General features: G+C 40.8%; 1 protein-coding gene across 1 annotated transcript in view; it reads left to right on the plus strand.

The window, feature by feature from the left end:
- Window positions 1–25937, plus strand: part of LOC117532118 (cytoskeleton-associated protein 5-like) — a 106207-nt gene extending 80270 nt beyond the window's left edge. The window contains exons 35-46 of the mRNA XM_034195391.1: window positions 9151–9336; window positions 10099–10216; window positions 13294–13473; window positions 15929–16116; window positions 16532–16604; window positions 18007–18195; window positions 18444–18557; window positions 18650–18724; window positions 22609–22771; window positions 22858–22977; window positions 24969–25081; window positions 25645–25937. Coding sequence (XP_034051282.1) covers window positions 9151–9336; window positions 10099–10216; window positions 13294–13473; window positions 15929–16116; window positions 16532–16604; window positions 18007–18195; window positions 18444–18557; window positions 18650–18724; window positions 22609–22771; window positions 22858–22977; window positions 24969–25081; window positions 25645–25842 — 1717 coding nt within the window. The 3' untranslated portion in view covers window positions 25843–25937. The remainder of the gene's footprint in view (window positions 1–9150; window positions 9337–10098; window positions 10217–13293; window positions 13474–15928; window positions 16117–16531; window positions 16605–18006; window positions 18196–18443; window positions 18558–18649; window positions 18725–22608; window positions 22772–22857; window positions 22978–24968; window positions 25082–25644) is intronic.
- The last annotated feature ends 1003 nt before the right edge of the window (window positions 25938–26940 follow it).

Raw genomic sequence — 26940 nt, forward strand, 5'->3', positions numbered from 1 at the left:
CCTGTGAACCAGTAAGCAAGTCTAAAACCATGCGATTTTGCATCACCATGGTACGTAAAGCATCTATTTCAGTGTTTTGAGCTGCTACTATTTTCTCAGTTACATTCATGAACAGACCCAATCGATAATTCAGAGTTTCAATCATTAATGAATTTTTTTTTTTTTTCACTCCTATCCAGGGGAACAATGAATGTGCTATTTTATCTCCTACAGACCACAATTTTTGGTCCTTTGGTACATCTGAGCCCCACATGTGATCATGTGGTAACACATCTGGGTATATCAATCTCCTCCGTCTGGTGCTGCCATTCTTCTCTGTGAAGGTCCTTGGCACTACCACATATGTATGGTCAGTCACCTGGGTAGGTGCACACACACCACCCCAATTTGGTGGGAGACTCATGTACAGTCTGGAACCACAAAGCCAATAGATGTCATCATACACTGGAGTACCATTTACAGGTGGTAGCAAAAACTTACTAACATAAGCACATGCTTCATCCGTTCCCCATGGACAGGAGCCTGTATAATTACATCCCCGTCCAATGTGATGAAGATAAGTACCATCCACATATTATGTTTTGGTTAGGCTTAATTTATTTGATAAAACATACGTTTGGGTACACAGACGTTTCTTAATTTTACCTACAGTTTTATTCCCTGTCCCGTAAAAGCAAATTGGGAATGGCCGTTGTGATGACAATTTAACGTGATGATATTTTTGCATTTCCCTTCAGTCCACATCGATTTAGTTCAATAAAGTCCATATGAACAATTTGAAAAGGATACTGTGGTTTTGGGAATTGCCCTCTCCGGGGTCTTATACTTCCCTGTGGGTTGTGTTTCAATCAGGTAACACAGGCTTTACAAAAATTTTTTGAGTATAAATTAAATCCATAGGTAGTAAAGTATTGGTCTACCATATATACCATCCCCCCTGTCGACACACCCATGTGTTGCAGTTGCAGCTGCTTTGAATAAGCTTTTGGGTAGGATGGGTTTGTTATGTATACAATAAAGTCCTTTGGGGTTTGGGGTTGCCCCATTTTTCAACCACAAATGTCGTTCCTGCGCTGGTGCCTGTTTTTGCATATCCAATAAAAGGTCAGAATCTATTAATGGTTCATTGTCTGTCTGGCAGGCGATAAGAATGTATCCAAATGTTTGGAATAATAGCCAACTGGTTTATTTTTATTACCATGTTGTTGTAGCAAGACTGCACACATGAATCCCCGTTTTGTGTCCACCATGAGAGTGAATGGCTTGGCATAATTGGGCAGAGATAATACTGTGGAACTCACAAGTTCTTGTTTAAGAGCTGTAAACTGTTCTTCAGCTTCTTTATTCCATTGTGTTTTGTCAGTCATAGCCGTTGGTATAGAGTATTAAATCCTGCAATTTCTGCACCATCTCTGCATAACATGGAATCCAGGCTCTGCAATAATTACAGATACCTAGAAAAGTCATCATTTCCTTTTTCTGCTTCAGATTTTAACGGATATTGTTTGATCCGTGGTCTCCAATCAGATCGTGGCTTAATTTTGACTGGCGGAATATTTTTCAACAGTCCTACATCTGTGGGTGCTTTCACCCAGAGATGAGGAGGCAGTTTGGCCAATAAAGTCTCATCTTCCTGTGTCAACAACACAGATGTTGTTAAATTTCAATCATCCAGATCTACTTCATGTATCACCGGTGTCGTCCAAGCACTTACAAACTTGTATTTCCGATACAAGCCTGTGGATGGACTGAAATCCCACACCGACATTGCATCTGCTTCATGCCAATCAGTTGCTTCCTCAGCTATTTTAACAATTCTTCCAAGGTCCTTCCAGGACTGTCTGCCCTTATCAGTGAAATATGCGGCACAGCCTCAGGTTTTCCTCTGTACCATTTGTCTGCACTTTGGGTCAGCACTACACTACACACAGAGGTGATTTTTCTGTCTGTGTATAGGTGTGCTACTGTCTGTAATTCTGATGGAATTTTCAGAAATCCTGCTCCATACCTTTCATCCTTTCGTGGAGTGAATAGCATAGTTATGTGTAGATCTTTAGGTGACATCATTACTACATGTTCTCTGTTTTCACAGGTCATCAGACCTTCCTCCAATAATTGTTCAGTTTGTCTCAACTCCAACAGATCCAAAGAGTACTGCCAGGCCTGGGCCAAATTTGTATATACAGTAGCGGGCTGCCTTTTTTGTTTTCAGATTTCTTTCTGCGTGTATGGCGTGGTCTACATACTCTTGTAACCCAGCTGTTGGGAGCGTTATCATGTGTTTGTCTACCCATGCTCGGATATCTGATCTGGAGTTGGCATGGAGTGCATTTTTCAATTGTTGTTCATACACGCTATCATTTTTCAGTGGTAGACGACCACTGTGCACTTTAAAAACTTTTTCCATTTGATGTCGATAGTCTTCGAATGGTTCATCATCTTTCTGTTTTGTGCGATTTATTTCTGTGTAATTTGACTTCTGCTGGTATTTCTGCTTAATTCTCAGCAATAGTGCGGCCAATCGATCTTCCAATTCCTGACTATCATGGGCTAATGGAGTGTGGTCTGCCTCTGCAGGATCCCAATCTTCTTTTACATCAGCCCAGTCCTTTGTCACAGTTGCCATTATGACTTGTTGAACTTCATCCCCTCTAAGATTGTAGGATTTAACCAAAGCGGCTATGTCAATAATGTACTGGGCTATATCTTCTCGTGGGGGAGTTGCACCTTCCACAGCTGCCTTAACGTCTGCTTGTGTCCAAGTTCGGTACACAAGAATAGTTCTTGGTCCTAACGTATGTGGATTTGCCACATGAATCATTGGATAGACTCCTGATCCACCTGGTTCCTGATCAGCCGGTGGGGCTGATGGTCCAGGTTGTTTTTCTTCATCTTTTGGTGTTTTGGATCATGTTCTCATGACGTGTTGTGTAGGGTCTACATATGATGGGGGTTGTCCCTGTGGTAAATCTGGATAGAGTTTATTCTCCTTTATTTTAGCTTCTGGCTGACTGTGTTTTGTAGTATCCAATTTTACTACCATTTCTACTTTTGGAGCCGCAGGCCCTGTCTCATTATCTTCTTGTCTGTGAAACATCACGTTCCCCTGCTCCTTCTTATCATTTACTGTTTCTTTCTGTCTTTCCTTTGCTTCTCTAAGGCCCTTCTTTCGTTTCTCAACTTCTTTCCCATGCTACAATTTCACCTTGACCTTCTTTTTCTTTTTTTTTCACTTGTTCCACACTTCTTCTCAATACTGTTCTTTAGTTTAGTTAATGACTCTTTCTGCAGGCGTCCATCAAATCCATGATCTTTTATCCACTTATCTAAGTGTTTTGTTGAATTTGGATCAATTTTATTCATGTATATCCAATCTTTTGTTTTTAGATCGTCCCGGGACTTAGGTCTCTCATTTTTACTGTTAGATTTTCCCATTTTGTGTTTTCAGAACGTTTTAGACCAGTGATGGTTTTGCCCCTACAGGGTCCTAATCCACTGGTGGTGTTATAATCACAGGGTAGTAATCAACTATTCTGAGAAGTGCGTTCCCTTTCGCCACCCCGGAGGGCACGGGAAGGCCTTGCCTTTGCTTCTTCTCAAAACTTACTACTTACTTTCCTGTGAGATTTTCATTGAGGGGAGTCGAAGTGACTCTACACTCTCACTCAGTCACTTTTATTACACTCACACACAGTTATTTTATTTACACAAATACATAGAAACACTTTTAATAACCGTACGCGTATTCTTAGGCCAGGGGAGCTCGCCCTCCCGTGGAATTTAACTAATGTCCTGCATTAGGGGACTCCACCATCCCTGCGAGGTTTAACTGCCTTTTCACTGTGCACTTATTTCCCTGTTTAACCGTGACTTTCTGTCACTATTTCACTATTTCAACATTTCTATTTTACGCAGCCTACTGCCACCATTCACAACAAAAATTTTATCAGAATCAAATTCTATACTCACACTCCTGTCAGTCTCTTTCCCTCTCGGTGATCCCGTCAACCTTTCAGATCCCAGCCAACGGATTGAGCCAGTCCCGTCAAAGGGTCTGAGTTACCTTGGCCAAGGATTTCTCTGGTGTCGATCACGCTCGCTGGAACCGTCAGGTCTGTTGGGATCCCGGACGAGCCCCCAGTCTTTGTCGGGTTTAGAATACTGTATCTTTGATAAGAGGAAGAGACAACCAGGCAATAAAACAAGTGAGAGATAGAATTCAATTTTAAGCTCGCGAGGAGTGCAGTCAGGCTGTACACCAAAGCTACACTAAAGTCTGGCCTGCGCTCCCGCTCTTTTTATTTAGGACTTCCCTACATACATGGGCGGTACAGCTCCTAAGGGGAAGAGTGATAGCGTGTGAGCTGTTGCCGCAGAACCGCTGATTGCACAATACATTCAGGACGTTCAGAACCTTTTTAATCTTGGGCTCGATTAAGATGTGTTTAAGACATCTAATGATTAATCACACTTCTTCTGACACAAGGACTAATGTATCATAATCACACTGTGGTTGGAACATTCAATTCTCTATTCTTTATCTCACTGCTCCGCTTACGGCTGCATCCTGCCTGGGTCATCTTCACATGTCCTGAAAAAGAGCTTAGCGTGCACACAGAGATACCACAACTTGCAGAAACACGTCATGTCACATATCTTAAGTAACCTTCACCCATTACACCGGTACAATACACTTTATCAGAGCAGAGAGAACTACATTCTACCAGAGCAGAGAACACGAAACATGCATGATAAAATAAAAGTGTATCTACAGAATAACTCCAACACCCTTTGGCTTGGCACACCTGTCTTTGGGCAGTTAGGCCCATTCCTCTTTACAACGCCTCAAGCTCCATCAGGTTAAATGGGGATGTAGACAGGTGTGCGTCTTTCCAAATCATGTCCAATCAACTGAATTTGCCCCATGTGGACTCTAATTAAGCTCTAGAAACATCTCAAGGATCATCAGTGGAAACAGGATGCACCTGAGCTCAATTTTGTGCTTCTGGGCAAATGCTGTGAATACTTGTGTACATGTGATTTCTTAGTTTTTTTTTATTTTTAATAATTTTGCAAAAATCTTAAACTTTTCCAAATTGTCATTATGGGGTATTGTGTGTAGCATTTTGAGGACGGAATAATGTTGTAAGTAAATGTCAAAATGTGCAGCGCTGTGAATACTTTCTGGATGTACCGTATGTACGCCTTGGACTTGTATATGTGGTTCAGTTTGTTAGTACTGTCATCAGTTGAGAACGGGAAAGTTATGCTATTTATGCCAGGTGAATAACAGTGGGCTTCTTTGTTGCTGTTCTTTGTGCTATTGTGTGTGGTGCTGCCCCCAGTGGTGAACAAAAGTCAAGCAGAGGCAGCACAAATATGCTGCAACACAGTAATAAAAACCCGATAAAGGTCCCTGATTTTCATAAAATCTATTCATTTGAAGGTAAACTGTGACACTTTTGGCTTACTCATATTTATTGTGAAAGACTGACTACATTAAACAGATTTCTATGTGATTTAACACATCTTATTGGTGATTGTTGTTTCTAATTGTAACTGCTGTTATTGAATCCTATCGTAACCTGTTTATCTAGATGCATATAGTATTATTTGATTATGAGGCAGTGATGCACACTTCTAGCATACACAGCTCATTTTAAATGTGAGCCAGTGCTCAAGAAATGTTTTATTTACTTCTTTTACAAAACTGTAATTTTAGTTATTTAAAATTAAAAGCAGTGCAAGTTGTATGTTCTTACTTTTTGTCATGTTAGCTTACTAAAAGCCCTGGTCCCACCAAAAAATAATGGTTGCGCTACGAGAAGAGGTATTCAACCATCGCGGGAGAACCGAGGCTCTTAGAGGCAGTATATTTGGTTAACGAGGCTCATCTCTGAGCGTGGTGCTAATTTCAAGGTGTTCAAAATATAGCATCAACAGCAAGGGGCAGATTGTGTACAAGTTAAGCCCCTTTCACACCGGGGCTGCTTCGAGTTGTCGTCATGAGGACACCACCTGGAAGCAACTCAGTGCTGAGACGAGCTCAACGCCACAACAGCGCGAGGGGCACAAAGGATGAAGCAAATTCGACGGCAAAAATTAAACATGTTTAATTTTTTTGCGTTCTGTGCTCGACGCAGAAATTAAGTGGTTTCAGCGCAAGTCAGAGCAGCGCGACGGTACTCAACGTGACTGGAAGCCACACCCTCACAATACAACATTACCCGACACCAGTTTATGATTCCTGCTGTGTTCCATTGTTCCCGCAGTATAAATCATGCAGGATTGTATTTATACCATGTACACAATGCAGTAAAACTACACGCTCAAAAAAATACTGAAAAAATACTGATTGCAGCTGTTGCTGCAGCTCCTTGCTCTTCTACCACAAATGTGTTTAAAGTCCATAAAAGTCCTGCTCACAGACTGATTGCCAGAGACAGGACATGTCCACATCAAGTATAACTCCAGACATCTCCACATTTTCTCATGGACGGTGCATTCACGCACGTGAATGAGCATCTCATGGTCAAAGGAGTAAAGAAACTATAACAAAACAAGAACAAATATAAACTAGAAGAGAATATTGTAAGGCAAGGCCATACAATAATCACGGAAAAACCCCAATGGTCAAAACGACCCCCTGTGAGCAAGCACTTGGCAACAGTGGGAATGAAAAACTCCCTTTTAACAGGAAGAAACCTCCAGCAGAACCAGGCTCAGGGAGGGGCAGTCCTCTGCTGGGGCTGAGGGAGAGAACCAGGAAAAAGACATGCTGTGGAGGGGAGCAGAGATCAATCACTAATGATTAAATGCAGAGTGGTACATACAGAGCAAAAAGAGAAAGAAACACTCAGTGCATCATGGGAACCCCCCAGCAGTCTAAGTCTATAGCAGCATAACGAAGGGATGGTTCAGGGTCACGTGATCCAGCCCTAACTATAAGCTTTAGCAAAAAGGAAAGTTTTAAGCCTAATTTTAAAAGTAGAGAGGGTGTCTGTCTCCCTGATCTGAATTGGGAGCTGGTTCCACAGGAGAGGAGCCTGAAAGCTGAAGGCTCTGCCTCCCATTCTACTCTTACAAACCCTAGGAACTACAAGTAAGCCTGCAGTCTGAGAGCAAAGCGCTCTATTGGGCTGATATGGTACTAAGAGGTCTCTAAGATAAGATGGGACCTGATTATTCAATACCTTATAAGTAAGAAGAAGAATTTTAAATTCTATTCTAGAATTAACAGGAAACCAATGAAGAGAGGCCAATATGGGTGAGATATGCTCTCTCCTTCTAGTCCCTGCCAGCACTCTAGCTGCAGCATTTTGAATTAACTTAAGGCTTTTCAGGGAACTTTTAGGACAACCTGATAATAATGAATTACAATAGTCCAGCCTAGAGGAAAGAAATGCATGAATTAGTTTTTCAGCATCACTCTGAGACAAGACCTTTCTAATTTTAGAGATATTGCTCAAATGCAAAAAAGCAGTCCTACATGTTTAATATGCGCATTGAATGACATATCCTGATCAAAAATGACTCCAAGATTTCTCACAGTATTACTAGAGGTCAGGGTAATGCCATCCAGAGTAAGGATCTGGTTAGACACCATGTTTCTAAGATTTGTGGGGCCAAGTACAATAACTTCAGTTTTATCTGAGTTTAAAAGCAGGAAATTAGAGGTCATCCATGTCTTTGTAAGACAATCCTGCAGTTTAGCTAATTGGTGTGTGTCCTCTGGCTTCATGGATAGATAAAGCTGGGTATCATCTGCGTAACAATGAAAATTTAAGCAATGCTGTCTGATAATACTACCTAAGGGAAGCATGTATAAAGTGAATAAAATTGGTCCTAGCACAGAACCTTGTGGAACTCCATAATTAACCTTAGTCTGTGAAGAAGATTCCCCATTTACATGAACAAATTGTAATCTATTAGATAAATATGATTCAAACCACCGCAGCGCAGTGCCTTTAATACCTATGGCATGCTCTAATCTCTGTAATAAAATTTTATGGTCAACAGTATCAAAAGCAGCACTGAAGTCTAACAGAACAAGCACAGAGATGAGTCCACTGTCTGAGGCCATAAGAAGATCATTTGTAACCTTCACTAATGCTGTTTCTGTACTATGATGAATTCTAAACCCTGACTGAAACTCTTCAAATAGACCATTCCTCTGCAGATGATCAGTTAGCTGTTTTACAACTACCCTTTCAAGAATTTTTGAGAGAAAAGGAAGGTTGGAGATTGGCCTATAATTAGCTAAGATAGCTGGGTCAAGTGATGGCTTTTTAAGTAATGGTTTAATTACTGCCACCTTAAAAGCCTGTGGTACATAGCCAACTAATAAAGATAGATTGATCATATTTAAGATCAAAGCATTAATTAATGGTAGGGCTTCCTTGAGCAGCCTGGTAGGAATGGGGTCTAATAGACATGTTGACATGTTGTTCCCCCCTGTTTCCAGCTCCATGAGGAACGCATTTTGGAACAGCTTAAATGTAGCTATTTTTAATGTTTTAATAGCTTGGTAAAACAGTTGCATGTTCATTCCTAGCTGCAAAAGTATGTTTATGATAGATTTAACATCTTGTTAATGAATCAGATGAGGTGCACCACTGCAGCCAATGTTGTGCCAAAGTTATCCCCGTCAGAATTTGTATCCCCTGGCGCAGAAGCGCACTCACTCAGTGCAGCGTCTTTTTCTTTGGACTGCATTTAAAAAATGTGACATCTTGAATGGATACTGTGAATTCAAAACCCACACTTTAAAGGGACCAAGTGTGGCAGGGGTGAAGGTTTGGACCAACCCCATGCGTAAACGTGCATCAATGTTGCGTTAACATGGCACAGCATGGATCAAATGTGGCTTGACGTGGATCATATGCGGTGACACAAGCCATTTGAGGCTGGATAGGGCTCAAATGACAGTCAGTCGTGGCTCACTAGATGCTGATACCTGGCACATGTGAGGCACATAGATACGCCTTGGGCTTAAAACGTGAACCATTCTTTAAATAATCGCTGACACACCCATGCGTGGCTCATTATACATGGCTGATTATTCAATGGGGTAGAGGCTTAAAACTTTATGGTTGCCTTGAATTTCTATCATGTTTTTTTTGTTGTTGTTGTTTTTTTCCATCTATGCAGGCAGTTGCATGGCCAGAAAGGCCCAACATCCCAGGAGCAGGCATCACAGTCATCTCAGGTCCCTGCAGAGTTCAGCCTAGACCTTCACCTGCTGGATGATCTTGGCAATACACCTGCCCATCACTTACCTGACCTGGTTCAGCATAATCTGGATGACCTGGGGCCTCTACCTCTTCCAGTTTTAACGTAACTATATAAATTGTCTAAACACATCTGTGTAAATGTTGCGCATCTGCCACATAATGAAGTAGGCCTCGGGGGTCGTGGTTGAGAGTCACTAACTCGGGCAACCAGCCTGTCACCATTTGTCCTCTACAATCAGGTGATACATGGGTGTCCTCTTGGATGTTTCCAATTGCGTGGGTCCCTCTGAATATTTAGTCACTGACAAAAAGCACCCAAGTTGCTGAAACTCATGATCTAACCAAACGCTGTCTGCAAGTATTGAAAAGCCGAAGAGTCGAACACACAATTCACTGTGAAGACGTCAGACTCTGCCTCCACTTTACGTAGTACTCGCTTTGCCTGTGTAAAGGCTGCCAGACATCTTTCAGCACATCCCACAAAGCAGTTCGATGACCGTAGTGAAACACTTTGCGTAACTATAGACTGTCAATTATCTCTGTAGATTGTCACTCTTATGTTCAATGTGTACTTGTACAGCTAGAATGTGGTTGCTGGATCATTTCTTGGTTGTGAAGTCAAACTGCTGCAGTCACTGAGCAGCAGGTAGCTGACAAAAGTCACCACCCCTGCAAAGTGAACCTGCTGTGGACTGTCCCTCATTTGATCATATCAACACTGGCGAGGATGGCTGAAGGAAGCAACACTGATTCATGATTTCTAAAGCATTATTTTGTGCTTTGCTTTCAGCTTGTCGTACACAACAATTTCTTTTTTAAATTTTAAGATTGTGTCAAATTGTCTTAAGTGCTGTTTTCCTTGTAGGTCAGGTCCATTTACTCTTACCTCTGATCCCCACCTGAATTCCACCCCCACCATCAACTTAGTTGTATCAAAGATTGCATCTGGGGACCTGAATACCTGCATACAGGCCCTTAAGCAGGTATGGAAACAAAGAACTGGAAATATGGAGCGTTTGTCACTCTTATGGAAATCTTTTTCTTATACTCTGCATACTGTGCTTTTGGATTAGTGCTGTCAATATACAGTGGGGTAAAAAAGTATTTAGTTAGTCCCTGATTGTGCAAGTTCTCCTACTTAGACAGATGACAGAGGTCTGTAATTTTCAACATCGGTACACTTCAACTATGAGAGACAAAATGAGGGAAAAAAAAATCCAGGAAATCACATTGTAGGATTTTTAAAGAATTTATTTATAAATTATGGTGGAAAATAAGTATTTGGTCAATAACAAAAGTTCCACTCAATACTTTGTAACATAATCTTTGTTGGCAATGACAGAGGTCAAACGTTTCCTGTAAGTCTTCACCAGGTTTGCACACAATGTAGCTGGTATTTCTGCACATTCCTTCATGCAGATCTCCTCTAGAGGAGCGATGTTTTGGGGCTGTCGCTGGGCAACACGGACTTTCAACTCCCTCCACAAATCTTCTATGGGTTGAGGTCTGGAGACTGGCTTGGCCACTCCAGGACCTTGAAATGCTTTTTACAGAGCCACTCCTTCATTGCCCAAGTGGTGTGTTTGGGATCATTGTCACACTGGTAACCCAGCCATGTTGCATCTTCAATGCTCTCACTGAAGGAAAGAGGTTTTGGCTTAAAATCTCATGATACATGGACCTGTTCATTCTTCCCTCAACACGGATCAGTCGTCCTGTCCCCTTTGCAGAGAAACAGCCCCAAAGCATGATGTTTCCACCCCCATGCTTCACAGTAGGTATGGTGTTCTTGGGATGAAACTCAGCATTCTTCTTCCAAACACAACGAGTTGAGTTTTTACCAGAAAGTTCTATTTTGGTTTCATCTGACGAAATATTCTCCCAGTCCTCTTCTGGAACATCCATATGCTCTCTGGCAAACTTCAGATGGGCGTGGACATGTACTGGCTTAAGCAGGGGTACATGCCTGACACTGCAGGTTTTGAGTCCCTCTGCGTGTAGTGTGTAGCCTTTGTTACTTTGGTGCCAGCTCTCTGCAGGTCATTCATCAGGTCCCTCTGTGTAGTTCTGGGATTTTTGTTCACCGTTCTCATGATCATTTTGACCCCATGGGATGAGATCTTGCGTGGAGCCCCAGATCGAGGGAGATTATCAATGGTCCTGTATGTCTTCCATTTTCTTACAATTGTTCCCACAGTTGATTTATTCACACCAACCTGCTTGACTATTGTAGATTCACTCTTCCCAGCCTGGTGCAGGTCTACAATTTTCTTCCTGGTGTCCTTTGACAGCTCTTTGGTCTTGGCCATGGTTGAGTTTGGAGTCTGACTGTTTGAAGCTGTGGATAGATGTCTTTTACACAGATAATGAGTTCCAACAGGTGCCATTAATACAGGTAACAGTTCTAAGTAGGAGAACTTGCATAATCAGGGACTGACTAAATACTTTTTACCCCACTGTAAGCGTGCACAATAAACATCTCACAAAGTGAGTGTTTTTAACACTTGTTGCAACTCATCTCTCATCACAATAGTGAACAGTGATATCGCACATTGGAGGCTTTCCAAATTTGAATTGTATTTCTTGTTTCTTTTTTCATCTTTTGCTAAAACTCCTCTTCTGCTAACTCTTAACAAGAAGAAGAGGAGGATCATATTTAACGTGGGTAGCCACCTAAAGTGAAAAGCTTGTTTCCACGAGACTGTCACTCCTCCCCAGCACTGTTGTTGGGAGCGTGGCTGCAATCGGGAAGCAAACCCCGATCGCTGGCATCCCAGTCCAACGTGCAAACAACAATGTGGCCTTGACATTTCTTTATTTTTTTTTTCTTTTCTCCTTATCCATGTGGTGTACACAAGGATAAAGAGGTGGGCTAGAGTCTCTTTATATAGACAGCAGCAACGTGACGAGCCAAAAAAAATGGTTACACGACTCGTTGTGCCATCTTGGGGCCAAATTAGTGTTCACTCTTAAGTTATCTGCATGTAAATCCAACTTATTTATTTATTCAATGAAAATGCTGGGTTGTTGTGCATTTGGATGCACAATTAGCCACAACAAGGGATGCAAAATATACACATTCCCTTCAGATCCGTACAGAAGAAAAATATGGGAAAATAAAGTTAGCCATGTCAAAGCTTTGTGAAGTAGATGAATTTGGTGTTCAGTCACATGTACAGTAAAACCCGCCTAAACAGTCATCATATAAACGGGATATTCGCAGTCACCGGACAAATACAAAAATCCCAATGCTTTGGTATGGTTTCCCATCTAATATACACTGTATGTGACAGATTTTATATGACAGATTTTTAATCACATCGGACAAAACGTCCCGTCCGACCGCATTTCCATTAAAAAGCTCTTGTACATGGACATGCACAGTAACAGAGGTACAATATTAAAATTCAGGGCTTACACTCCAATTTGAGGAAAGAGGAACCAGAGTACTTTCCGTGATTAAAAGCTTAACTGTTTTTCTTTCAGATCATGCTCGGACCCGGACCCGCAGCCTGACATGTACCTGTTAAATCAGACACAGCAAAAGACTGTGATTTGACATTTTTCTCATTTCACCCTTTCCTCTCATATTTTGAAAATTTTGCAGTGTGCACGCTGATTACATTTCAATAATGGATCAATCAATCAATTTTAATCAATTTTATTTATATAGCTCCAAATCACAGCAAACAGTTGCCCCAAGGCGCTTTATATTGTAAGGCAAGGCCATACAATAATTACGTAAAAACCCCACTGGTCAAAACGACCCCCTGTGAGCAAGCACTTGGCGACAGTGGGAAGGAATCAATGGATCAACTGCGTTTGGCAGAAAAGTCCCCAAATATGACTAATATTTTAACAAGTACCAAACTACTGTAAATAAAGCAGTTGAGTATAAATAACTCCAAACTTTACTTCATCATCCTGTTAAATCAATGAAGCAGAGCAGAAACCAAAGGGTAGTAAACAGAATTATTTATCTTAATTTTATGCTCCTCTATCGATACTAACCATTTACAGAAACTATAACTTGACATCTCTTTTGGTCGTTATTTTCCAGGCGGACGAGGCTTTCTCGAGGCATGATGACTCTGGCATGATGGCAAAAAGCATCAATCAATTCCTCATTGCTGTGGTGTTACAGCTGCGCCTTGTCCACAGCACACACATGGCTGACAGATGCGTACCACGGGAAGAACTCTCCAGACTTTATAACAGCATTATCAGCACTATGATAACGGTAAGATCGAAAAGTACTTGGATTCATGGCATCACTTTAATTAAATTTGACAAGAAAGTAGTAGCAACAGTTTTATTAGGGAAGACTTGGCAACATTTCTTTGAAAAGTCAAACAAGTTTTCTCATGCCTTGTTTTAGAGGATGACATGCATTATGTAGGAAATACCGCAGATCTGCGCTCACACAGCCTGTTGATTTTATCAGGAAAAAAGATGGAAAGAAAAGAAAATGGCCTCCCTGAGACACGAGCTCCCACTGTAGGGCACACACGCAGGCCGCACCCTCGAGCTCTGCACAGACAACAAGCTCAGCACTTCTGAATTGAACCATAATAAAAATCTCTGTTAATGTGAAGGATAAAGTGTGCGTTGTCTCTATTGTTGCAGCCATGAGCCCAGTGAGCAAACCATTGTGCTTGAACCGCGTGCGCAGGCAAACTGGCACATCTCCAGAAAATAAGTTATTCCGACGGTTTCACCAGGACCACTGAGCTGAATGAATTGTGATTAGTGGACAGGATGAATGCATTTATCCAGAAAGGATAAATACATAATCTTTTCATCTTCTTGCCCCAATTTTATTTAAAAAAATCATTAAAGCGAGTGGATACTGTTTTTATTCAGGACCACAGGCAAAAGTCTTTATGTTCTTAGATCTTAGGTTTTATGTTCAGGTCTCATTAAGTTATTTTTAATGGGTGTATTTATTATTGTTACAATATCTCAGAATACCTTATATGTGCTGATATTGTTTCATTGCCTGTAATTCTAAGATGGATGTCTGCTATATGACTTATTTCTCTATTCAAACTGAACATTACTGTAGCAACAGGGCTTGCTGTATTATTTTTAATTGCTAAGTCAAGCTTTGTGTAATTGTCAGACTCTTTCTGTGTTAGTGCAATTGAATATTGAAGAATTTTAAGTACAGCTGTTACTTTTACTGCTGTTACATAATAGACCTATGATTGGAGATGGATGTATATTATTTACTGGACTGGCATGACGTGCAACTTTGCTAATAAGTACTCAGACTGCCGTATTTCCCAAGTTTTCTCAAATCTCATGAAAGTCTTGTGAAATTTCTTAAATTGCTGTGTTAAATGAGCCTTTGTAAAGACAGTTCTGCTTGTATTGTGATGTCAGTCATGATTCTGACTGTGGTGCGTTTTCCTGAGCACGATCCAGAGTGCCGGAGTCATTGCTGAGATCTATTGCAACTGGAAGAATCCTTCTGAATTATCCATTGATTGCAGTGGATAGCCAAATTTGAGAGATGGGTTTAGACCACAGCTAGTCTTCCGTCAATGTGTAGATGATTTTTAAACCTTGAGAATAATCTACTCATGCTTGAAAATTCTTAGTTGTGTTACTAATATTTCCTTAAACTGAAAATAAGTTATATTACACAAATGTCAGCAGTCACCTTATAAACCTATAAAAAGTGAGTGCATACTTGATGCTAATTTTTGCCCTTATAATGACGTATATTTGTATATTCATTGTAACCATGGGAACTTGAAGTTTGTAAATTCTTCTCCTGGTCACTTTGAGTTTGTTGTATTTTGCCTGTGCACTATAAAATACTTATAAGAGGACACCAAAAGCATCAGAATTGTGGAAAAATCAATCACATTAGCCTAATAATATGAGTATTGGGGGGGGGTGTCCGGAAATGGTACACAGGGGTCAGAAAATTTGAACCTGATCATTTTCCTGTAGTTTGACCACAAATTCTCATAGGTGCAAAAAAAAAAACAAAAAAACAAATCCTACATGACTACATGTTACACGACACATGATTCTCTTAATTTCAGAATAATTTAGGCCTGAAAGAACTTGTTTTAAAGTTGTCCATATTTTGACTGGTACTGTATGGAATACACCCAAATGTTTTAATTTTACATGAGATAGAGATAAATTAAAAAAAAAAAAAGACTATCCCTATGTGGGATGTTCACTCTTTTACAGAATCCTGGGACAAAACACAAACTGATGGGCAAAAAGAACTGCTGAATCACAGCGATTCCACCAGCTTGTTATATCAATGAAGTTGCTCAAATAATTTCAAATAAACTTGGTCGTGCTTTTGCTCACAAAGTTTTGATGGCTGTGAAAATACTCATGCCCATAAGTATCTGGACAGTGGCACAATTTTGTGTGGTTTAGCCTTTTTATACATAAGAGGTGAAATGAAAACATCTAAGTGGACCGTTGGCTTTAATTGAATGGATTTAACAAAGATAAATGAATTAAAGATTCTATTGTGTTGGTGTAATAAGAAATGATCACCATCTACGAGTAAATTCTTACAAACCATATTGGAAAATCACAATCACAGTATTTCCCATATTAATCACAATTCAACTTTCATCAAATCATGCGGCTGAATTTTCTTATTGATAATTAATAAGTGAGACCTGTTTGGCGTCTAACCAGTTGTGCTACCTCTACAGATGTTTGGAGTTGAGGTTCTAGTCCGGGAAGCCTCATCAGGTGTGCTGAAGGACCTGGTGGAGTGTTTGCTGACCGTGATGTTGGACCCCAGAGTGGAAGAGCTAAAGGATGGACAACATATCATCAGCATGGTCAACAACCTGCTTGGAAAGCTTTTGTCCAAAGCCAACCAGACAAGCATACTGAGGTATCGAAAGTCCAAAAAGCAGCCCCCAGTTTTACATTTCTAAATGTGGTGTACAGATCGTTTGGTGAGTTGGTTGCCAAGTAACCCAATACTGAGATGCCGCGGGGGGGGTGTTCCAGTCGTAATGTTGACCTCTGACTGTCTGCAGCAGCCTTGACACACTAACATCAGCACAGCGCTACTAAAATGTAATTGGAACTGGTATATGCTGGTATAACGTGTTTCTAGTGGCTTTCTGGATCTGTCAGTTCTCTTGATGTATGTCAATGCTTGGGAAAAGCCTCACAAATATATTTTAAGATTTTATTGATAATATTGTTTGTCCCAGAGCTCCATGTCCATCGTTTATTAACTGGGGTAAGAGTACACATAAGTTTGAAGGCTTATATAACTTTTTTTTTCCCCCATTGTGTAGTGCTCTGCTGGTGCTGCTGCAGGACGCCCTGTCATCCTCTGTGTCCTCTGAGTTCTGTGAACTTGTGATGAAGGTAATTACACAATGCATTTCTTAACAAAAAAAACGTGTGTGTATTTGCATACATATTTTGTAGATAATCACAGTTTTGTTAGTTATCCAAAGCGTTTGTTTTCCTGTTGTTCTGTGCCTGTTAGAACAACTTCTCGTTCCTGAACTGATGAACTGTTACTTTACTTGATTTCATGTGTCCAATATCCTCTTAAGTGGGAACTAGGTCCTTCTGAGATCCTGCTGATGGGTTCAAATAAAGGTGGAAAAATGCTCCACACAGGTGGTTTGATAACTTTCCTGAAAACAATTGGGCATCATGGTCTCATTTGATGGTGGGCAATAAAGGGGTTAAATGAAAGGGCATATGACGCAAAAATTGTACTTCCGGGGACAGCCCCATTATTATTATCCACATTAAATCTCATTAAAACCTGTCGACAACCTTTACCATTTTCCTTGTCTTCCCATCTCCACTGGGAACCGAAAAAACCCCTGCACTTGTCATGACTGCTTTGGTGATTGCAGCCGAAAACAAAAACAGTACACCATCTTTCTGTCTGAAGTGATGCTGTGTTTGTGTTGCGCACTGGCAGGCTGTCCCCGGAAGTGGCTGAATCCCACAAAATCACGCAGGGATTCAAAGGAGACTGTGCTGCCCCATTACAGAGAAGCAGAGCATCTCCAAACAGGGAAATGTAACTTCTGATCATGTCAGTTGTGTGTCTGCATTAGAAAAAAGGCTTTGAGAAGAAGATAATACATGAAAGTAAAAAGCAACATTTTTTTTTTTTCTCTCAGCTGACGTGGGAGTTCAACTCTGACCTGTGACATTGTTCTACTACAGCCCACAAAATCACCAGTACAATATAATGCTGTCCAGATTTATTGGCATCTCTGTATTTTAAATACAGAATTTAAAATGTTAAAGAAATGTAAATTAGTTATTTTTAGTATGAGAATTTTTAGTAAAATATCCAATGATTGGTACACGTTTATAACCGTAACATCACATTAGACAAGTCTGACGGATTCATGAATATGTTTGTCTTCATTCACATCGGTTCTTAAAAAATACAAACTGCATGATGACGCTGTACACATTTGGCAGCTCTCAAACACTGACTGCACAAAAAGTGAATGGACTGAGGGAAGCCATCAAGACACTGACACCTCCGAATGTGTTAATCTCCTCTGGCTGATTAGAGACACTGAGCGCAGTGCACAATTTTTGTTGCATTTCCAGTTACACTCCTCCATGAAGCTCTATAACAGAATTACATATCTTAAAAAGAATCTGAAATTTCAACTTAGTTTTGCCAGAAGGCACACGGGTGACTAAACTCTAGATTTGGTCTGGTTCTTTTATTAAAGTTCTTTTCTTTCACTACTCAGTGTGAATATTTTGCTTGTGTTTTGTTTAGTGTTTATGGAGGATGATCAGATTTCTCCCAGACACGGTCAGCAGTCTGAATCTAGACAAGATTTTACTTGACATGCACAACTTCATGAAGATCTTCCCCAGAGAGCGGCTCCGCCAGCTGCAGAACGACACGGCCCGGCGCACGCTCACCACCCTCCTGCACACGCTGTGCCGCCTCACCGGACCAAACGTGAGTACCTCAAGTCTGTTCTTCTGTAATGCCAGTAAGTGTGTACATGTTGGTGAGCAGCTTCCAGTACAGTCAGAAATAAGCAGAAGTTAATTCAGGTCCAGAGCAGCTCCAAATGCCTCTGAGCTTCTACAAGCTGCGTGAAGCAGCTGCTCGCCTTGTTAGTGTGGCTGATTTTATTTTGTGTGTGTGGAGAGGGGCGGGGTGTGTTACAGGTCTGACTGACAACATGGTGTGTTTCTGTTTAGATTCTGGACCATCTCACTTTGGTGGTGAACACAGAAGAGTCTGAACTCTTGACTTACCTGAGAAGGGCTGTGAAAACTACAGGAACCAAGTCAAACAGAACCCAAGAAAAAGAGGTCAGCAGGAAAAATTATCATGGTTTTTAAGTTCGTCTTTGTCCCGACTCATCATGCTAACAACGCAACCTTCGTTTTCCTCTCTTGTGTAGGTTCACAAATCAAAAGAGAGGGAAGAGCTGCTGGAAATATTAAAGAATTTCATGGATAAAGAAAGCTGTGGACAGGTCAGTTGTCAGTCACCACTTTATTGTGACAGAGGTGCCTGATCTCCTGCGGTGTTAGATGAAAGTAAAATGATAAGTGGACTGTATTTATGTCATGTTTTTCCATCTGCATCAGAGGCTCAAAAGGCTTTACAATTATGCCTCACATTCTCCCATTCACACACTGATGTCATAGTGCTGCCGTGCAAGGCGCTCATTTCACACCAAAAACAACTAGGGGATTACGGACCTTGCTCAAGGACCCTTAGTGATTTACCCAGTTCTAGTTAGGCTTTGAACCAAAGGTCCTCTGTCTACTGGTTAAGTGTTGGGCGTTAGACCAATCACATCCTAAATTCAGTCACAATATTAAATGTTTGTCAAAGGTTCCAGACCTGTAATCGTTGGGTCAGTGGGTCTGCTGATGTTTCCATTCTGAGTCAAACGGGGCATTGTGACATATGAAGTAGGTGCCATGTTTTTTTCCCCCTCCTATTTTATTTGTAATGTTTTATAGAACTATAGATTTGGGGGTGCTGACCTGTTATTTTCAGAATTTTATGATGGCTCTTGGCGTTTTTGTAGCACTATTCCAAGTACAGTGGCTGCTCAGAATAACTTAAAATGCTTGACATTCCCCTAATCACACACACACACACACGTGACACCTTAGTTGGGGTGAGAAGTGCTGAAAGGCACAAGAATTCCAGTCCGCTTGTACTTAAATACAAATGAAAATACATTTTATTCTATTATTGTAATTTACCCACCCATATTTATCTGTCTAGTCAAGAAGTTTGAAGGTGCAACCCTCCACTTACGAGGCCACTTTTCACCTTTGCATTATGATTTAATCATTTTATCAGTGGAGAACAAAACTGCAAAATGACACATTAATAACAGCTACAATCTGTATTTTAGTTTTAAGTGTCCATGCACTTACTGTCTTATTAACTTTTGTATCTGATCTTTTCCATATTTAATTTGATATGGGAATATAGTAATCACTTATTGTTGGTTGAGTGCAGAATTATCTAACAGATTAATCTTTGGAAATTGATGGGGAGATAATTCAATTCACATTCAATGGTCTTAAGAAATTTTAAAAGTTAGTGACAATTTGGACGTGACACCTTGAATGGTAGTTCCCTCTCACACCTTGCTGCCCCTGTCTTGATGGCATGTTGTCAGGCACGTGTGGAAGGCAGGATGGCTTATGACGGGTAAGATCCCACCTCAAAACCCGGGACGACCTAACAGGCACCGTCACGATTATGTCAATGTCTCAGAGAGACCCTGACTTATTACATGGGCTCCGTGAAGGAGCATCAGGATGGTGTCAGTTGATGGTTGCCTATGTGCCTACATGTTTGGCAGAAAATTGATTTGGTTGGAGTATCCGATCATACATGGGAATTGAATTATGCCAAAATGGTCTTTATTGTTGACATGATAGATTCATATCAAGAGGGGGAGTTGTTAAATAATATCTGTGCTAATTCTTTGTTTTATGTTAGCTATTAAGTATTTATGTTATTTGTTTGGAAGTTCTGAGAAATATGTGAAATATGTTAAGTTTTACTCTATCATGTGTCCAAGTTTCAGACACAGGGAGATCTTCCCCTGTTGGTGAGAGCCAGTAACATTACAAATGTGAGACTAAACCACACCCATGTTAACACCCACAAGGTAGAAAATGTGTTGTATGACTCATTTTAGGGGCCTTTCACAAGATGGACACTGTCTGTGAGGGTCCCAGGTCTGGTTTCTAACGTGACCTTTAATAAACTCAAAATGAGGAATACAGTGGTTTGGTTTTTGGTAAGGGGCAGAATCTTCACTAAAATCAAATCAATTTTATTTATATAGCGCCAAATCACAACAAACAGCGCTTTATATTGTAAGGCAAAGCCATACAATAATTACGGAAAAACCCCAACTGTCAAAACGACCCCCTGTGAGCAAGCACTTGGCGACAGTGGGAAGGAAAAACTCCCTTTTAACAGGAAGAAACCTCCAGCAGAACCAGGCTCAGGGAGGGGCAGTCCTCTGCTGGGACTGGTTGGGGCTGAGGGAGAGAACCAGGAAAAAGACATGCTGTGGAGGGGAGCAGAGATCAATCACTAATGATTAAATGCAGAGTAGTGCATACAGAGCAAAAAGAGAAAGAAACACTCAGTGCATCATGGGAACCCCCCAACAGTCTACGTCTATAGCAGCATAACTAAGGGATGGTTCAGGGTCACCTGATCCAGCCCTAACTATAAGCTTTAGCAAAAAGGAAAGTTTTAAGCCTAATCTTAAAAGTAGAGAGGGTGTCTGTCTCCCTGATCCGAATTGGGAGCTGGTTCCAGAGGAGAGGAGCCTGAAAGCTGAAGGCTCTGCCTCCCATTCTACTCTTACAAACCCTAGGAACTACAAGTAAGCCTGCAGTCTGAGAGCGAAGCGCTCTATTGGGGTGATTTGGTACTATGAGGTCCCTAAGATAAGATGGGGACCTGATTATTCAAAACCTTATAAGTAAGAAGAATAATTTTAAATTCTATTCTAGAATTAACAGGAAGCCAATGAAGAGAGGCCAATATGGGTGAGATATGCTCTCTCCTTCTAGTCCCTGTCAGTACTCTAGCTGCAGCATTTTGAATTAACTGAAGGCTTTTCAGGGAACTTTTAGGACAACCTGATAATAATGAATTACAGTAGTCCAGCCTACAGGAAATAAATGCATGAATTAGTTTTTCAGCATCACTCTGAGACAAGACCTTTCTAATTTTAGAGAGATTGCGCAAATGCAAAAAAGCAGTCCTACATATTTGTATTACTGGAGGTCAGGGTAATGCCATCGAGAGTAAGGATCTGATTAGACACCATGTTTCTAAGATTTGTGGGGCCAAGTACAATAACTTTAGTTTTATCTGAGTTTAAAAGCAGGAAATTAGAGGTCATCCATGTCTTTATGTCTGTAAGACAATCCTGCAGTTTAGCTAATTGGTGTGTGAACAATCGTAGAGAAAGTCTAACCAAATACCGGCATCACTGAAAGCAGCCAAAGACAACGATATGTCTTTGGGATGGTTATGAGTAATTTTTTCTCTAATAGTTAAAATTTTATTAGCAAAGAAAGTCATGAAGTCATTACTAGTTAAAGTTAAAGGAATACTCTGCTCAGTAGAGCTCTGACTCTTTGTCAGCCTGGCTACAGTGCCAAAAAGAAACCTGGGGTTCTTATTTTCTTCAATTAGTGATGAGTAGTAAGATGTCCTAGCTTTATAGAGGGCTTTTTTATAGAGCAACAGACTCTTTTTCCAGGCTAAGTGAAGATCTTCTAAATTAGTGAGACGCCATTTCTTATCAAACTTACGGGTTATCTGCTTTAAGTTGCGAGTTTGTGAGTTATACCATGGAGTCAGGCACTTCTGATTTAAGTTTTCTACCAGGTAGAAATAACACACTCGTGGCTGTGATGATGCTCTGAGATAGTTTGGCTAAATTTGTTTATATGAAGATTTGAGGTGTAAATGGAACCCAGTCAGAACAAGCCCCCTGTGACTTTTGAATCCACAGGTATCAGGGGCCTGTCACACCTTGATGATTTAGTCAGCGTATGCCGACGGCCCCATTTCCACTGAGCGGTCCGGGTCGGTATGGTACGTGCCGGAATGGTTAAGTATGGTTTGGCTTGCGTTTCTACCACCAACAGAACCCTTTTGTCTGGTAGGCAGAGCATGTAGATGTTGATGTTCCCACGTCATTGAGAGCGCGAACGCTTTAGCATGGCCTCACCAAAGTAGTTTAGAACGCTTAAAATTTTATTTTATTCTTGTCTTGGTGGATCATGGGATTTATTTTCATTGCGTGCAGAATGCTGATGTAACCCGTATTCAAGCACAGTTGTTTGATTGCAGGCTGTGGCAGAGCTGTGGGAGTACAAGCAGAAGTATCCTCAGGCAGACCTAGAGCCCGACTTGAAGAGGTTGCCTCAGTCTGTTCAAACGTTTGTTGAGCGGTCCCTCGCCAACATCAGCAATAAGAGCGAAGCCCAGGCTAGGCTGCAACCTCAACACTCGGGTATGCTCAACACCAGCATAGATGTTACTCGAGTTCCGTCTTTATTTGTAATCTTCTTTTTAAAACATTCCAACGTTTATCTGCAGGAGTGACCTGTGGGCTCCCTTCTAACTCTGTGCGCCTCCAACCATCTGCACACAATAAACCACTCAACGTTCTGCAGGAGGTCGCTGACTGTGACAATAAGGACAACGTCAGAAATACAGGTGTGGACTCGGGCACTTAATTTTGTAAATGTGTTACATGTTAACCCGACTTTATGCTACACAGTGATTCAGTATCTTAGAGAAATGCAGCCTGTTAGGAGTAATTGCGTGGGGGTCTTGTTTATTGCTGAGATGACGTGGTACTGCAGCGGTGCCATTTTTCTCATTTTGCATAATGTGTATTGGGTGGTGTTCCACATTGAGTGCTTCCCTACTGCATGGGTGCAAACACAGTATAACCTAAACTGAACGTGCATATTCAGCATTCCCATCACGCACAAAAGAGAATTATTTGCCGTTTCACAGCGTGCAGTTATTATTAGCTCCTTGTTAACGTGCCTTTTTCCGTGAGCCAACGGCACGGCCCTCTGGCGTCAGCTGTCCCACAACAATGGAGGATTATCATCATTATTATTATTATGTTTTATTTAACTTTTTCCCTTTTACACGGACGTAACTTCATGACCCAGCGAACCGGGAGATATTAACAGTCCAGCCAGCGCCAGAGGATCATCCCCAAGTAATCCCAGCATGCACCGCACCAAATCCAAAATGGGGGGTATCCATGAAACGGTCTATTGAAAATACATGCTAAGCTAGCCGCTGTACTCATATGTTAATTTTTTTAATGTAGTTGTAACTAAAGTTTTGACAGCTGCTGTTTGTCATTTTTTGTTGTTTTTTTTTTTTTGCCCCCAAATTAACAGGTTTTCTTGTTTCTTTGGGTGGTCTGCCTCTTCACTGTTAATTTCTGTCATGGTCTTAACTTGTGATATGTGTATAATGGTCTGTGTCATCGTATCACTATCTGAAAACAAAATTAAGTGATGAATGGAATCATGATGTAATCAGTATATTACTACAATATCTTAGTCATGAATAGAATAGAATACAATTGTAGAATAGAATTCTATGACGTAATCAGTATTTTACTACAAAATCTTTGAGTCATGAGAATGTGACTGTAAAAGAATTACAACAGCTTGACTCCCTTGTGGCCCAATGTCTGTTCTATGTTCACCATCTGCCAATAAGAGCTAAAAAAGTATTGGGGATTAAAGTTCTCCATTGCTACGATGGATTTCCGTCAATTGGGCTGCAGAAAGACGGTGTTCTCCCTGGCGCCGTCCTTACACAAAATCAAGACTGAATGCAAGATATAAAATTTACCGCATTCAAAACTTTCAAACATTTCTTTTGATGTAAAATGCAGTCATAAAACCTTTTTACCTCTCAATCAGTTCACGCTTTCCACATAAATACACAAATTCTTGATTGTTCCTGCTCAGAGATCGCAAACTAGGGGCGAATCCAGACGGAAAAATGGTATTATGGGGGGATGTGCCCTCCATGACACCCCTTGATTAAAGGCCCACTTTTGATGCTGCATTAGAAAGGAGCAGCAGTGGTTAGTTAGTGAAATATTATCTTTTCCAGCAGGAGAACAATTTGTTGTTTTCTTCGCCGTCTCCACCTTGTTTCACCTTAAACTTGAGGACATGATTGCTAAAGGCTTTCTATAAAGTGGTGCCCTAAATGGTGAAAACTTATGAAGTGTGGGGAAAAAAAATCAGTCAATTTTTTTTTCCCTTTAATCCCTGCAATATTAATTTTTAGCGAGTTAAGATTTTTTTTTTTTTTTGTACCCTAAAAATATCCACTGTACTCAGTTTTCATGACCAGTGGGTGCACGTACCCACAATTATCACCACGGGTTTGTAATGCTGATATTTATTGTCAGAAAATATTTACTACAATTTTAAATATTTTTCAGTAAATTTTATTAGGACTGATGGAAGATTGTCATTTGTTTCTCTAAAGGTTTGCCGTAGTAATATTTTTCAACCTCTTTGAACCCTTTAAGTTAAATCTTTTTTGTGTGGGGGGGGGGGGGGGGGGGTCTCATAATAGATAAAAAAAAATCAGTAATTATTGACCCCTGCAGAAATGTTTGTCAAAATTTGACTGATACTGGGGCTCTGCTGTGACAGGAGGGTTCAGCTCAAACACAAACCCTGAAAAATGGGACCAAAGCAAACTGTTGGCCAACCAGGAGAAACTCCAGATGTTCCGACAGCTGCACCACCTGGAGAACAAAACCAAGGTTAGTTTTAGTGTTTCTGCCTTCATGCTTCCATGTTCATGTCACTATTCTGTGGTCTTGTTCTTATTTAAATAGAATACAAAGGAATGGCATGGAATCCATTTTCTTTGATATATATTTTGGGGGGGGGGGGTGTTAACCTTTTATTATACATTTAGTGAAAACAGAAGGAAATGGGGAGAAACATACAGGAAGGACTTAGGCAGGATTCAAACCTAAGGACTCTGTGACAGGTGCTGCCTTAACCTCTCTGCCATGAGCACTGCCAGGGTTTTTGATTTTATTTACAATGTTCACGCAATGAGTTCAAATTAACTTATTTTATTTATTGTGGAACTGGACCTGCAGCACCAGGCATAGTTTGGACAATCACATGAAGTACGTAGCTACAATTTGAGCTGAAAGTTTTTAAATAAATGAATGTAAGTTTTCTGAGAAAATGTAAATGCTGCAGTTGATGGCTGTATATTTTCTTTTTCCCTTCACTCATCTCCGGGGCGTCAAATCCAGCATGTGAACACACTCTACTCGTCTCACTGATTTGAATCTTTTCTGTGTCTCAGCTTGTGGGACCACTGGATCCTGCTCCTCTGTCCACGTCCAGCACTCTTACCTCTGCGAAGGACATAAAGATCTCTGGTCTGCAGCAAACCCGCCAGCAAAGCCCCAGCCGGGGAGGCGGTTTCTCAAACTCCGCCCCCATGTCCACACTGGATGACCTGAGGAAGCGACTGGAGAGGATAAAAAGTGCTAAAGTCTAAGAACCACAATTCAGTTAGTGTTTCTTTGTGTTGTAACATATGCTTACAAATAACTTTAAATTTTAACAAATAAAATTTGAGTTTTAGTATTTTAACTGAAGTCTGGACTCTTGTCAGGATGGGTTTCCTCCACCGTTATCTAGTCTCAGCAGGACAGAGAAGTTCAAAAAATCTACTTTAAATAAGACTCGTTGCTCTGATCTGTTCCGTCCAAATTGCTGCCGTGTCATCACATTCTACTGAATGTGCTTCACAATAAAATAAATTAGTGAAACTTTTAATGCAAAAGTGGCACCAAAGCATCATTGTTGTGCAGGAATGTGTGTAAACATTAAACAGGAACACCAGGATTTTTCAACCTAAACCCTTTTTTTGGGGGGGGGTTCAACTTTTGACTCTGGATTAAAATGTCACTGGGTCTAGTTTAGAGATTGAACATGGTTAAAGAGTGGTACAATGCAAGTTGCTGTGGAAAGGTAAAAAAAAAAAAAAACTTGACAATGAATAAGCTAAACTGTTAGAGGTATCTGGTAGCCTGGAGAAGATCTTGGCTGATGTCTACCAGTGGTGGGCACAGTTCTGATAATCTGATAACCAATAATTATCCAAGATAATGTTTTCATTATCGGATTATCTTTTCAGATAACTTTGAGAACCATTATCGGACTAATTATCTTCCGATAAATTTTTGTCCGATAATTTTTAGATTAACGTGGTAAACAAAGCTGAACAGCTACAAACACTGTTAAATGTTTTGTAGCAGATGTGTAGTTCTACCCTCTGCAAACAGGAGAGCTATTTCTAGAAGAACCCGCGCAGGCAAAGGAGAACTGTTCACACACAAAAAAACCTCATTCCTTTTAACCCCATACTGATAGGAGGGCAATGTCATCAATCAATCAATCAATTTTTTTATATAGCGCCAAATCACAACAAACAGTTGCCCCAAGGCGCTTTATATTGTAAGGCAAGGCCATACAATAATTATGTAAAACCCCAACGGTCAAAACGACCCCCTGTGAGCAAGCACTTGGCTACAGTGGGAAGGGAAAAACTCCCTTTTAACAGGAAGAAACCTCCAGCAGAACCAGGCTCAGG

Source organism: Thalassophryne amazonica, chromosome 2 (genome assembly GCF_902500255.1).
Source record: "Thalassophryne amazonica chromosome 2, fThaAma1.1, whole genome shotgun sequence".
In the NCBI taxonomy this organism is placed as follows: Eukaryota; Metazoa; Chordata; class Actinopteri; order Batrachoidiformes; family Batrachoididae; genus Thalassophryne; species Thalassophryne amazonica.